General features: G+C 40.5%; 1 protein-coding gene across 3 annotated transcripts in view; it reads left to right on the top strand.

Moving 5' to 3' along the window:
* The window catches only part of sh2b3 (SH2B adaptor protein 3), a 45,718-nt gene that overhangs the window by 26,074 nt on the left and 5,807 nt on the right, over nt 1-13,837 (top strand). For all 3 annotated transcript variants that reach the window (XM_077561408.1, XM_077561407.1, XM_077561409.1), the window contains 2 exons: nt 11,861-11,962; nt 12,047-12,135. In XM_077561408.1, the coding sequence (XP_077417534.1) occupies nt 11,861-11,962; nt 12,047-12,135 (191 nt within the window). The remainder of the gene's footprint in view (nt 1-11,860; nt 11,963-12,046; nt 12,136-13,837) is intronic.

Raw genomic sequence — 13,837 nt, 5'->3', positions numbered from 1 at the left:
AGTGGCCCGTCGTGCATCTGGGAGCGAATGTGCGACATCAACTCGCTGCACTTTCTTTGGCGTGTTTGGCCTTGAGATTGTCGTCTGTCAGCTTTTTGTCTCGCTCTCGTTCCTTTCATCAGATGCGCGCATGCACAAAAAAGGCTGCCGACGAGCGCCGAATGTTGCCAGGAAAGTTGTGGTGTCCTCTCCCTTCCAAAAGTCATTTTAGTTCCCACAGACGGCCGAGTGTCTCACAGCGGATGTGTTCCCTCAGACCTCCTGTAGGCTTTGTCCTAATCACATCTTAACTGTGTGTACTGTGTGTGTGTGTGTGTGTGTGTTTGTTCCAGCTTTTCTCGCCCTAATCTTTCCCACATGGTTTCTCTTCATGCTTTTTTTTCTGAACTATTCCTTCGCTATCTGTACGCGTTTGTCCTCTGCACTTATTTCATGTCCCACAGCACATCGGCGGCGAATAGAGCCGATCAGACTTGATCCCGCTTTAATTTGAAAGTTAAAATGAGACAAGTTCTTAATGATGATGATGATGACGACGACTGATGATGTACTGCTTGTTCTTGGGATGGAAGTCAGTTCACTTTAGCATAATACAGGGCTGTCAATCTTTGTTCTTCTGTTATAGCTGATGTCGACTTAACCTTAAGCTAAAATATTCAGGGCAGCCACTGTTAAGTTACTCGTACTTTAGTGTCTTATATGGCAACATGCAGCGTTAATTAGCCCTTCGTCGCATACCACAACCGAAGCTCTCTGTTCACATGGGCTCAGTCAGCTGAACCAGACACCAGAATTGCAGCAGTTGGAAGACATGAGAGACACAGGCAGCAGCGCTACGATAGGAAAGCCAGGAAAAAAAGACGGGGAAGCGTTAAATTGATGCCTATAGCTAAAGCCTAGCTCAAGTCTTATTATAATATAATCTGGTCTCACAGAAGGCCCTCTTGTATTTCAGTGGAGATATTGTTACCTTTGTGATGGATTGATATTTCAGGTTCACTTGACCTTTTACTTGTCAATGCCGCTTGTGTAGAAAATGACTGGTCCCGGGGCTTCCTCTGTCAGCTAGCCCCAAAAATTTGATGAGACGCGCACATTTTTTCATGCCTAGACTATTGCATCAGAACGGAAAAAGTCATTGGTGGTAGTTTTTAACCAATATTAGCCAATGAGAATTGACTTGATGAGTCAAGATGTGGCCAGGCAATTCAGAGGAATGACATCTTTTACTTCATTTGAATTCACTGAGTCACGAGGAGAAAAAAAAAAAAGTCTGCGGAAAGTCTGCGAGTAAACCGAATTTTATTAACTGATGCGTTTCCTAACCCTACTTTATAAAACTTGAGAGTATGCATGTTCAGAGCCCAAACTAGAATTTGAGCAAACATCTCTGGAGAAATCTGTAAATGGCTGTGAATTGATCCTTCCCATCCATTCTGATGGAGCTTGAGAGGTGTTGCAAAGAGGAATGGACAAAACTGTCCAAAGATTGGCGTGCCAAGCTTGTGACATCATATTCAAAAAAGCATGAGGCTGACAAAGGTGCATCAACAAAGTGTGAGTGTCTGTGAATATTTATGTACATGTGATGTTGTAATTATTATATATTTTTTTTAATTTGCAAAAATACAAAAAAAAAACACACTCACTCACACTTTTTTCGCATTGTGTGCATAATTTTAATTTGTCCCAATTTGGGACGAGGTTTAGCATAACAAAATGTGGGAAAAGTGAAACGCTGCGAACACGTTATGGATGACTGACCAAGAAAATTAACTATCAACTGTTGAAAATCCCTTAAAAGTGCACATCATTCATTTTGCATGTGCGTTTCGGTGAGACAAAAATCAAGAAAAACATCTAAAGGAAGTGAAATGGTTCGAGTCATGTGGTCAAGATGTTGTGTCTCTCGCAATTGATATTCAAATATCACACAGCCCTACTACTGCTGCAAATAACTCTAAAAATGTCCAAGCCCATTTGGTCAGCATGGGACTTTTTCAGATAGGAACAGAGATGGAAATCGCGTAGTCGGCAAAACTCCGCCGCAAGTGCTTTAAAAAAAAAATAAACTTCTCCTAATCACGTGGAACCTGTTAATTCACCTTCAAAGACACAAAATTCATTTAAAAAGAGCATGAAGGAAAATATGGACACAATGTACACTGGAAAATGTATTTATTATATTCATATACAGTATATACATAGATATTATAAATATGATAGTTTTCCTAGTTAATTATTAGAGCTAGCAAACGATGAAATTTTGATTCATCACGATTAATTGCTTAATAAAAAAAGGCTTTTTTATCAACATTTTTCCCCTGCCATATTTGAAGAGCACCGTTTGAGTTATTTCTTTTGACATTCGATGTTATGAGGGACGTCTTCAACATTTTTTGATCCGCTGCACACGCTCATCCTCCTCTTTTGCCAATCAGTTAATTACTTGCATAATTTAAAATGGAAAAATAAATGACCCCCAATACTTTGACATGAACAAATATTCCAAATGTCATACGCAAACATTTATTAAACGCTTTACTTTAATGCATGTAATTATGCTTATTGCTCAAACAGGACGTGTGCTTCCTTAACGTAGCCATCCGCGCTCACGCTTAAGGATAATCTATGGTCAAAATTAATTGTGCGATTAATCTGCCTTAATTCATGATATTGCAATATTTTTGGGTGATTAATTAAAAAAAATATAAAAAATACCATAGTCGACACACAAGAAATTCATAAGGGAAAAAGTTGCAATAGTGACAATGGTAAAATGAGTAACAATTGTGTATAGTATATATAAATATGATCACTTTTGAATATAAAGGAGAACTATGGAGATCGAGACCACGGTTGGTACAAATTAGAGTTTAACCAAAACATTTTCATGCCTCAAAAGTTTTGTTTTTTTTCCCTTTTCAAGTTGACTTCCTGCACTATTCTTTCACTGTGCGGGAGCTGCGCAACTCATTTGTTGCCCTGCTCCTCTCATTCTCTCACTTTTCCATGACATTGGCGTCAATTACTTATTGTGCGCCTCTCACTTAAGAGAACGTTTCCAAATCCTCATTGCCAGTGGAGCATAATCTGCCTCTCGGAGCTAAAACTGCCTTTTAAACATTTTGGCAAACTTTGACCCCGGCTAGTCACGTTTGGCGCTAACACTGGTGTGGAAAATGTTATCACGGCTTGATCTGGCTCCCGGTGCAGGCGTGCTTCAAGCTCAGCTGAAAGCGGGAAGTGAAGTCAGGAGGAGCAGAAGTGCATTGGAGTGTTTGTTCAAACATGCTAAAGAGGAAAGAAAGGGTGGCGGGTTGTTGGCCTGTCCCTGCATCAGAAAACGGTTTCATGCTTTTTGGTTTGCTTTAATGGAAATATCCGAATTTTGATGGCACTCGATCACTTTTTCTTGATTTTCATATGGACATAATAATCCACGCTTAACAGACTTTGCTTGTTTGTGCTAATGGTCCCGCGTGAAATGTTGCTCTCTTGATTGAATATTCTCATTGCAAGCTGTTGTCACACGAGCACACGCCCTTAAGAGTCATATGTCAAGTCGTGAACACGCACAAACAGCTTCCGCTCTTCTATGCGCTGACTTGTATGAAACCCGAAGACGAGAAAAGTTGCTCTTGATTTTCTGGAATGATGACGACGACGTTCCATGCTGGCATACATGCTCAATAAAATGAAACGTTTTATGGCAGCGTACGTCAGTACCACAAATCTTTCCTGGCTAAACTTAACTTAACTTGTCGCATATGAAAAGACAGAAATCGCAAGATTTGGGGATTTTCTGCAAGCTATTTGTCTGCGTGTGCATAAAGTGTGCAGACATTGTTATCGCTCTGCTCACAATTCATTTGATCCTCTTCCTCTCATATGCATTCTGCAATTTGGCAAACCCTCTGGATTTTGGATTAATTTGTCTTGGATAGACCTCAAATCCTCTACGAAAATGTTCCAAAAATGATGCCACCAAATTGAATATACAGGGCAGAGTTGCGGGAAGATGGTAGTCAAACACACTGACACATTGACCTCCAAGTTTCAATTTCGGTGTGTAGACATGTGATAATCATCGTCTGAACATGTAGAACGAGACTTGCAATATTTTGGATCATATTAACATCAGAAGCGTTATTATGCATATGAATGGGGTAGCGTTTCCGACTTTTTCACTTAAAACGGAATCCTGACAACAACAACTAGACTAAGTGCAATTTCTGAGAAATTGCGTGGGAATCCTGAAAGACGAATGCTAAGCTGAATGCTTATGACGTAAATTGAAAGATAAATTATTTGAAAATGACTCATTGTTAATTGTAGTTGAAAGATAAATGAAAAAAGAAAAATTGAGCTGCAACCGGTCTAAGGTGGGATTCAAACCATCAAATGTATTAAAATGTGGTCCAAGCAGGGATTCAATGTTCAATGTCTGTTCCATTGAAAATGAATGGGGGAAAGTTGATATTTAATGTTAAATGGTGCAAATAGTGTAAGTAATGTGGAATCAGATGATATATATTCCCAAGATGGCGTGAATTTTTGAAGCAAGTGAAATTTGAACGGTGTAAATCGTAAGTATTATCTGGGAGCTGTTCCACGGCAACATTTAGTGTGGATGATAAAAATCACAATAACGAGCATTCCCGCAATGAATAACTGAAGGTATCTTTATTTACGCCATTTTTACAATAAACTTGATGGTTGTTTTTGAGCCAAAGGTCTTGACTAGTAAGCGTCTGTCGGTATTTCTAATCTAATAACGCAGCTAATTCACTCACCAAAAGGGGAGCCGATTTGGCTTGTGTGAATCTTTAGTGTGCTTTTTCAACTTCTGCATATTTCGCCAGCCCGTGACAATTTCTCAGAAGTGAACTTGACACATTTATTCATCCACCTCCACCGATTTCCTAGAACTCTCTCCTCGATCAGTTTTGCGAGCCCAGCACTAGCACTTGTGTGTGTGCGTGCGTGCGTGCATTCTAAATGTGCATTCTGTGGCCACATCCTCCTCCCTGCCACAGATGGCTGATAGTGAATATGATGAGATCGAAAGCTGCCTTGAGACTCTTTGACTTCTTCAGCGGAGGCACGTTTTAGAAATGTGGTCACATGACTCTTGATTAGGTACAATTAAAGATCCAATACAAAAGTCGCATCAAACTTTGTTTTTTACATAGATAATCATGTCCAGTTGTGATTGACACTGTCGGAGAGCTCTTCATTTCAAAATAGGGTTATTTATGAGGTTTATGTCATTTTCACACATTTGATATGAAGAATGAATTCACTGAAAAAGCCAAAGAAAAAGCAAAACCTTTGTGAAGTGAATCCTCCTGATTTGCGGCCTTATTTTTCACGGTCAGTTTCATTTGACTTTTGAGGCATACTTTTCAATCCAAATTGTCCAACTTTTGTGCCGTACAGTTTGAACGATGCAGATGATCTTAATCCTTGGAAAAACAAATAGCAACATTCCCGTCTCGACCCCGGGGGAAACGCTGACAGATGTGCCGATTACGACGTTTAAGGTCGCGGTCTCCTCAGCCCCCAGCGGACGGTGTCATACAGTGCACACAAGACACCCCTGGACAGCGTCGGCCACAGCAACCCTCATCGGGATAGCGGAATGTTGCGTGTCAGTCCGTTACCATGGCGATGGCCTTGCGAACGGGACCATGGGAATGTCATGGCGGACTCCGAACATCCTGTGTGTCACCCAAGTGTGGGTGTGCGCGCTCAGTACTGTATACGTGCGTTTAGGACTTAGTGGGCGCGAGGTCGTGCGGTCACATCTGTTCCTCGCGTCTGATTTCACGCTACTTGCATCCGCGGCTGCGCTTGTGTGAAGGTGTGCGTGCGGCGAGGAAGTGTGAGAGTGCGTGTCTTCGAAGGCCGCAGTGAAAGTTGAGTCAATGTGGAAAAGAGAGAAGAGTCATAATAGGCTCGTGATAGCAGCAACATGTCAAAACCGAGCATGTCGTAAGACTTTCTCATTTGAACAGCATGCGGCTGTTTTCATTCACTCTCTTGGCATTTAAATCTACTCTATAACAAGCTTTTAGTTATGAAGACTTAATAGTTGTCATATACATGTTACCGGTAAGTTGGGAACTAAAATCTATTTTGCTCATGTTGTAAAACAGCATCATTTTTAAAGATTTTAATTGTTATCGACATTTGACATTTTAATAACATAACATAACATATAGCTCTCAAAATTATTGTAAAATTTAAAAGCCAGCTAATTAAATATAATAAATGGATATTACACTTTGTATTTGTATGCTAAGTAACATTTTATTTCTTAGTGCAAAAAAATCAATACGGGGTATGTCAGTCTTGTTACTACGTCTCCTCTAGCCTCGCGATCCACAAAGTGACCGGCGAAATGACAGAGTAATTTCGGGACTACAAGGCGCACCTGACTATAAGCCGTGCTAGCTAAATTTGGGGAATACTCGAGTTTGTTACACGTATAAGCCGCAGGTGTTTTAATATTACCGCACAGAGTTCCCGCTACTTTCTTTTCCATAATGCGGGCGCAAATGGTCTCGCTGTCGTTCTGTCTCTCCTACTGTATTTAAGCTCACTCGGTTTGTTTTGCTCTGCCTGACGCTCTTGCGCTTCCTTTTATAGTGCGCCTTTTTGTGATCTGATAGATAAGCCGCACCTTTGTATTAGCCGCATGGTCGAATGCAAGTTAAAAAAGTAGCGGCTTGTAGACCAGAAATTACTGCACATGCGGTATATCCGGTCATAACACAATTTATTTATTTATTGTAAATATATATTTAATAAATTTTCTTGAAAACTTATTGGGTGGTGGCCAGTTTACTTGGGTGGCCCACCCAAGTATTAACATGGCGTGAGAAACACTGATATTCTGTTTTTACTTTGGAAAACAATGACAGAACCGGTAACATAGTTCAACATCAAGCACCCCCCCCCCCCTTTTTTTAATCACTATACTAATACAAAATACAAAATAAACACCAATCACTTGTTAATAAACAGTAATCAGGGGAAATAATGCTTTGTAATACACTTTATTGCAAAATTAAAATGAAGCTGATTAATCGATAAACGCAAAATGCAGCCAAATAATATACCGATGTCCGTGTCGTAAAGCAACATAAGTGTTGTGATGTTGATGTGTACTGTATCTAACAACTCCTATGATGAATAAAATTCTTGGTGACAAAGATGTTTTTTGACTTTGTGCCGCGGCCCCCCCACTCATCGCCCCCCAGTACCGATTCACTGCTGGTATGAATATTTTAAGGCTAGCGGCGATCGGAATAGTCGAAAGCTAACGAGGTTAACTGCTGTTCACATCCACAGCCATCTTATTTTTGTACTCTCTGACCCGTGAAAATGAATGAACACTGTGTCGCCTTGTTGGCCCTAAAATGTCACAGCTCTATTGAGTGTTGCAGTTCAACGATGGCAACAGTCAAGTCGAAAATCCCTTATAAATTGGCACACTTGCTCTCAGCGAGTGCGTACTGTACCGTATATGTAAGCGCGTGCATGTGTTGCGTGATGCCAGGTCGTGTCTCCAGAGAGCTTTTGAGGATTTCTTCTTAGACATCTTTCGTAGCTTAGTGCTCCTGTGTGGCCATCCCGGCAATAAAATCGCCATCAACCCAGTTAACATAATGAGTGTGTATGTGAGCATTTATTGTGCGTGTTATCTGGAGAGGATCAGTCATCACCGTGCTCTGATCTTGACCCTCCCAAGCGGATTTGATTCACCAGTTGGGTCTGTTGTGATGTGTTGCTCAACCACGCAGACATCTGCTGCTTGTTTCTTCTCCTTCTCCTTCTTCTTGTTCCTCTTCCCGCCACATATGCTTCCTCAAAGTCATCGCAAGCTCATTCACATTCTCACTAGAAATTCCTCCCCGTGAGTCACTCTCGCTAAGACAAAGATCTTATTAGATGTTGCACCTGTGGCTTCCCCCCCCAGAGTAGTTTATTTCTGTTAATTTTTTTGTTTGATTGATATGGTTGATCATCAAAATGTGCTGTTTGTATTTTTATTTGCCACAGCTGAATTATTAAAAACTGACGTATCGATCAACTCCAGGCTTAACGGTTGTAAAGTATGTAAAAGTTTGTTTATTCTTGGTTTGAGTGGTCGCGCCTTGCAATGTCATTAGTGGGGTCTCCATCCAATTGTTTCAAAATTTTTAAGCGAATTTACTGAAAATGCGCAAAACAGACATGCAACATACGCTCATTTCCATCTGTTCTTCTTTTGCGAATATTGAGAGGGGACTCCGTTGCTGTAGGTGGCGCTATACACCATTAAGAGATGTGGTGATCCACCAGTAATTTAAAAGAAGAAGAAGAAGAACAGGAACGGTGACGTCGTTTTGTAATTCTTAATCAACCGTAGCATTCCTTTGTTGTTTTCCATCTAAAATAGCATTAATATTCGCTTCTTTAATTAATTCCAAAAAGATATCTGTTTCGTCTTCCTTTCTAACATACCTTACTTTATTGTCTTGCTTAGGGATTACAAACGTACGTGTGACGTAATATCCGGTCAAAACGTGCAACGTGTATCTGGTTTCCATAGCCAAAATTAGCCTTTTCTTTTTTTTGATACGCTGCAAAATCCATCCCCGCTAAGCGTCAAAACTTTTTGGGTGAATGTTGTCACTTTTTTCCCCCTCGAATTTCTACCATTTCCATTCACTTTTATTTTAATTTTTTTGGGGAAAATTTGAATAAAAATGGGTGGATGTAAACTCGACTACTGTCAATGCTTAATGCACGTTGCCACAAGTGCAATCACTCTCATTCAAATGTCAGCGGGCAACACAAGCAATCTTATGAAACGCATCGCTGGCGTTGGGCCGAAAACCTTTTTTTCTTAACAAAAAAAAGTATTCTTCGAGACCATCCCTGTATATAATAATATAAACCAAGTTTAAAATGAAAATGAAAAATTGAAGATTGGGGTCCGCCGTGTTAACAAAACACGCTAAAAACAACATTTGCTAGGTCAACAAACTAATACCAAGAAGTTAAATGTACATTTTGTAAAGAAAGACAAGAAGAAGAAAAATATAAATCTGGGATTGGTGTTGTTAGTGATGGAAAGAAAAAAAAGAAGTTTTTTTTCCCACCCCAAATTCTTCTTTGCCTTTACTTTCATTTGATTATTTTTCCTAAATCACATGTTCACAAGCTTATTATTTGATGCCGTTGTTGAAAACGGCAGATATGTTGGTGCAACTTCACATTTAGTCACTTCCTCATTATCACATCCGACTAAATGAGTCATTTCCCGCCCTCCCACCTCTGTGTCAGCACACGTCTCGTTGATGACATTGCGGTTGAGACACCCGACGTACCCGCTGATGGCGTCCATTCACAAAAACTGGCCATCTGAGCAAATCAAGCGGCCGCGCGCTTAATCTGCTCTTTGCTTGTGTGTGCGCGTGTCTGTGTGTAGGATTATCGTCGACATTCCTCAGGCTCATGCACTGTCACATGGACTCAGACTCATCCGGCGCACAAAAAGCCCTGGAATCTGTCGTCCCTCTGCTCTCCATCACTCCCTCCTTCTCTCCACAAGCCCCCATGTCTCTCGCCGTCTCGTCTGTTTCCTTTTGACGTTTTTGTTCTCTCACGCCAGCCCCCCCTCCCCCTCTTTACATTTCTCCCGGCGTACAGCGTGTTGTCCCATGAGCTCCCGTGTTGATTCTAGAGAGGCATGCGAGCCTCGTCTGTGCTCCATGTTTGGGCGGGAGGAAGTTGAAGCCCGAGTGGTGAGGGAGTGAGGATTGTTGTTTGAATTTCAAGTTCAATAAGCGCAGTGGGAAGTGGATGGATGATAGATACTGGAGATTGATAGACAGTCATGATAAGATAGTGTAGATAGGGCTGGGTATAGATTTGAATTTCCTCAATCGATTCGATTTCGATTCACAAGAGTTCAGTTTGATTCGATTTTTACTGATTCAATTTGGTTCACTTCAGTTCAAGCTGATATCGATAAATGATGGAACAGCAATTCTTCTTAACTCATTAACTCCCAGCCGTTTTCACTGAAGCAACCCCCTTCGCTCATAGCTGTTTTACTGGATTTTGACTGATTTTGCAAGGCCCACACAATAGTGTGTTCTATTGCTATAAAAACATGGAACCTACCAAAAGAACAATAAGAGTCTCTTCTTTCATCAGGAAAAAAAAGTATATTTCTATCTGTTTCCGTTTTGCAGCAATTAGCATTAGAATATAACCAAGTTTCATCATTATTCACAAACCTGTTTAAAACACTGGGGAAAAGAGCTTGTTGCAACATGGCCCTGGTTGATCTCTTATACTCTGATGCCATCTTCTGGCCATTTTTTGTAATAACTACCATTGCTTTAAGCGACCTATTCAGGTTAGAGGCTGCATCAAAGCCTTCTGTATGCTCTAGCATAACAAAACAAACAAACATAAAAAAATTATAAATACGTTTTGGGACCATTTCAGTATTTAAAATAGAACGTTTTCATACGTTTTGGGGGGCAAAGGATGAGATGAAAATATTTTCATAATTCTAATTTAATAATTTTAATATAAATTTCAAATCTTGAGAATTGTCTTAAGAGTGCAGTAAATCAGGTCTTTCATACATTTAAGAAAATACTTTTAAATTCATGTGAACAATAAATAAATAAATAAATCGGCCTCTAAAATTCTATTTTATTAAGAATTTGTGGGGGGGAATGAGACATAATCGATTCATGGTTTTATGAATCGATATTGGACTCGAAAAAGAAAATCGATTCAATATTGATAGCGCGCTTTATGTGACTTCATAATCACGCTATGGCATTGTTTGGACGACGCCATTGATGCTTAATCAGCAGATTTTTTATTTTTTTGGGAGAGAGTACAAAGTGTACAGATTTATTATTTTATTTTACGATGGATTTAGTGTTTGTGTACAAAGGTACACAAATATTGCCAATATATCGCTGCCGTCGGAGGCTGAAACCTCCTAAGTCACAATTTGGTCAATTTTGTGGGTGTCTTTTTTTTTTTTTTACAAATTATTAACCAACCTGAAGTGTTGAAATGGCTCGCTTTCTTTCGTTATGCAATTGTAAAGGTTAAACAAGCATGCCGTTTTGGGGGGTCTCTTGAAAAGTGAGTGTTGTACAAGCAAATTTACTTCATAAAGCACGACCATATATTAGCCACATATGTGAAGCGTAAAAGCAATAATGCATTTAGTTGAACAATAAACTAAAAAAAATGGTGGTTGGTAGAGGAGCATTTGATCAATAAATGCTGAAAATGTGATGATCATTTGCAAGTCATTGAAGCGTTAACAGCCGACAACAACCTCAGTCAAATCCTTTGAAGGAAAGCGGACCAAGATGGACACAAGAAAACCAAAAATGTGCGTTTGTGAGAACACACTGGCGCGACTCAAATGTCAGCAGAGCTGCCGAGCACACACATCCGACGGCGCGCCAACATGGCCTCCGGCGTAAACAAGCGCACGGATGGATGAGTCGGCCAGCCGGCCGTGCGGGCTGGCGGGCCCCCTGGGGTGAAAGGTGGCAGCTGACAATAACACGTGCAGGCGTGCCAGTCAGACAGTCGTGAGAGGTTAAAGCGTGTCATTCATATGTTTGGTGTCGTGCGGCCCAGCGCGCACGACGGGTGTGGGAGGGAAAGTCGCCAGGCGATGATGACCATCAGTAATCGTATGTTATCGCCGGGCGGCCTTCATGGTGACGAGAATTCGAGTGTGACTTGCATTCCCGTTAAGCTCTTTGCTGACATGTTTGCATTTGAATGAATGGCCGTCACTGTCCGTGTCTTGTAGGCCTCCGCTCCCAAACTGACGACTCACTGCTCAGATATCCAAGAGGTCCGACGCTGCAACCGGCTGGAGATGCCCGACAACTTAAACACGTTCGTTTTAAAGGTCTGTGTTCATTTTATGCGAGCCATGTGGCCCTTCAGTTTATTGTCTGGCTCCGTTTAAAAAGCCTCTTTGTCCCTCCGAAAGGTTAACCGCGGCAGTTTGATATTTGAGACAGACAACGACCAGCAGGTCAGCTCCTGGACCACAGAGATTAAAGAATGCATCAGCAACAGGTGGGAAACACCATGGAACCAACATGGCTTTAAAAATGTCAAATATTTAGCTGGACTCCATTTTGAAAAAAAATCTGAAACTGGACTTCATGCATGAAGTGTATGGAGGACCAAAAATGCCATATTAAATCAAATAAAAAAAATAAAAAGTGAAAATAAAAACAGATATAAAAATTATGATTTAAAAAATTAAATACAAAAAATAAATAATGGAAATAAAAACTTTATATATATATATATATATATATAGTAAAAAATAAATGTGGAAATAAATAAAAACGCTCTCTTCTCATAAATGTTATTCAAATGAGGGGGCGGTCCTAAGCGTGTCTTGGGTTGGACTCCGCCATTGCAAGCGATGGTGGAGTGTAGTGATGGGCACGACAGTTCTTTTAAGTGAACTGAATCTTTTGAATCAGTTCATTAAAAAGATTCGTTCATCGAATCGTTCGTCTGTGCAATCCCTCACTCACTGACTCGTTCACGCGCTGATACGTTCGTGAACCGGAAATGGCAACACTTCAGGAAGTGATCCGTTAACTCACGTTCACTGAAAAGATTCGTTCTCTTTGAACGAAACGTACGTGAACGACACAACACTAGTGGAGTGTTCTCTCATTCACACCAAGCATGTCAGCGAACAAGGAAGTCTCACCGGCTTGCGCGGCGAGCTCCAGCAATGGATGGACGACTATCTTGTCCACTTGGCTTAAAGTACTCCGGCAGAGTGCTCGATTTCTGACGTAAGAGCCTCTAGCCAATCAGAGGCAGGGTAGGGCTGGTCTTGTATTGAAACAGCACAATGACAGCTCTGGCAAAACACCGCCAATGCGGAGAGAAGGCCAACTTCAAAATAAACCTTTCCCATACCAAGTTAGTAATATGTGGCGCGCAATGCCAACGAACGCTTTTATTTTGAAGTTGATACCGGTAGCGTTTCGCCAGTCGTGGCGCAACGGATAACTTGACTCGTCTTGTGTGTCTGCTGTTCATATTGCCGGCGTAAACTATTGCAACCAAAGTCAACAAAACAACTTCGTCCTGAAATCGCGTTCGATCGCCAATTAAGGGCACCAAAAAAAAAGACTTAATTACGCCAACACAGCCTGTTGCCAGTGTTTAGGGCGTCTACAGTGTTGGCGTGCTAACGGCGCTCGCGGCTGCAGCTCGAGCCATCAGACTACTTTTCAAAGGCAGTCTAATCGACGTGATGATTGCACACTTTGATGCTGACAGTAGAGATCAGTTTAAGAAATTGGACTCACTCAATTATGCAGTTGACGATTGGCAAAATCACAACTGTGGTTCTGACGTCACTTTGTCTCACGGACAATTACTCACTCAACTTGGAACTTCATTTCATACAAAAAGTGCTGTACATGGAGTAAAAATCAGTCACGGAATAAAGACAGGTTAAACAAAAATAACACCAAATAAATTACTAATTATTGATATTGGGTAAATGAATTAGTAAATAAAAGAGCACAAATAGGTAAGTAAATAAAATAAATAACAGTAAATTTTATAACAAAATACAGCAGGCACCATAAAACATTGAAACAATGGTGAGTCTCATGTCAAATGGCAAAGAATAAAGATGTGTGTGAAACTCATTTTTATATATATATTTTTTACTTTTTACTTTCAAAAAAAAAAAATTCAATTTGTATAATTTTTTTGCATTTAATTTTTTAATTATATA

Source organism: Vanacampus margaritifer, chromosome 3 (assembly GCF_051991255.1).
Source record: "Vanacampus margaritifer isolate UIUO_Vmar chromosome 3, RoL_Vmar_1.0, whole genome shotgun sequence".
Classification (NCBI taxonomy): Eukaryota; Metazoa; Chordata; class Actinopteri; order Syngnathiformes; family Syngnathidae; genus Vanacampus; species Vanacampus margaritifer.
This window is presented reverse-complemented; position numbering and strand designations above follow the sequence as displayed.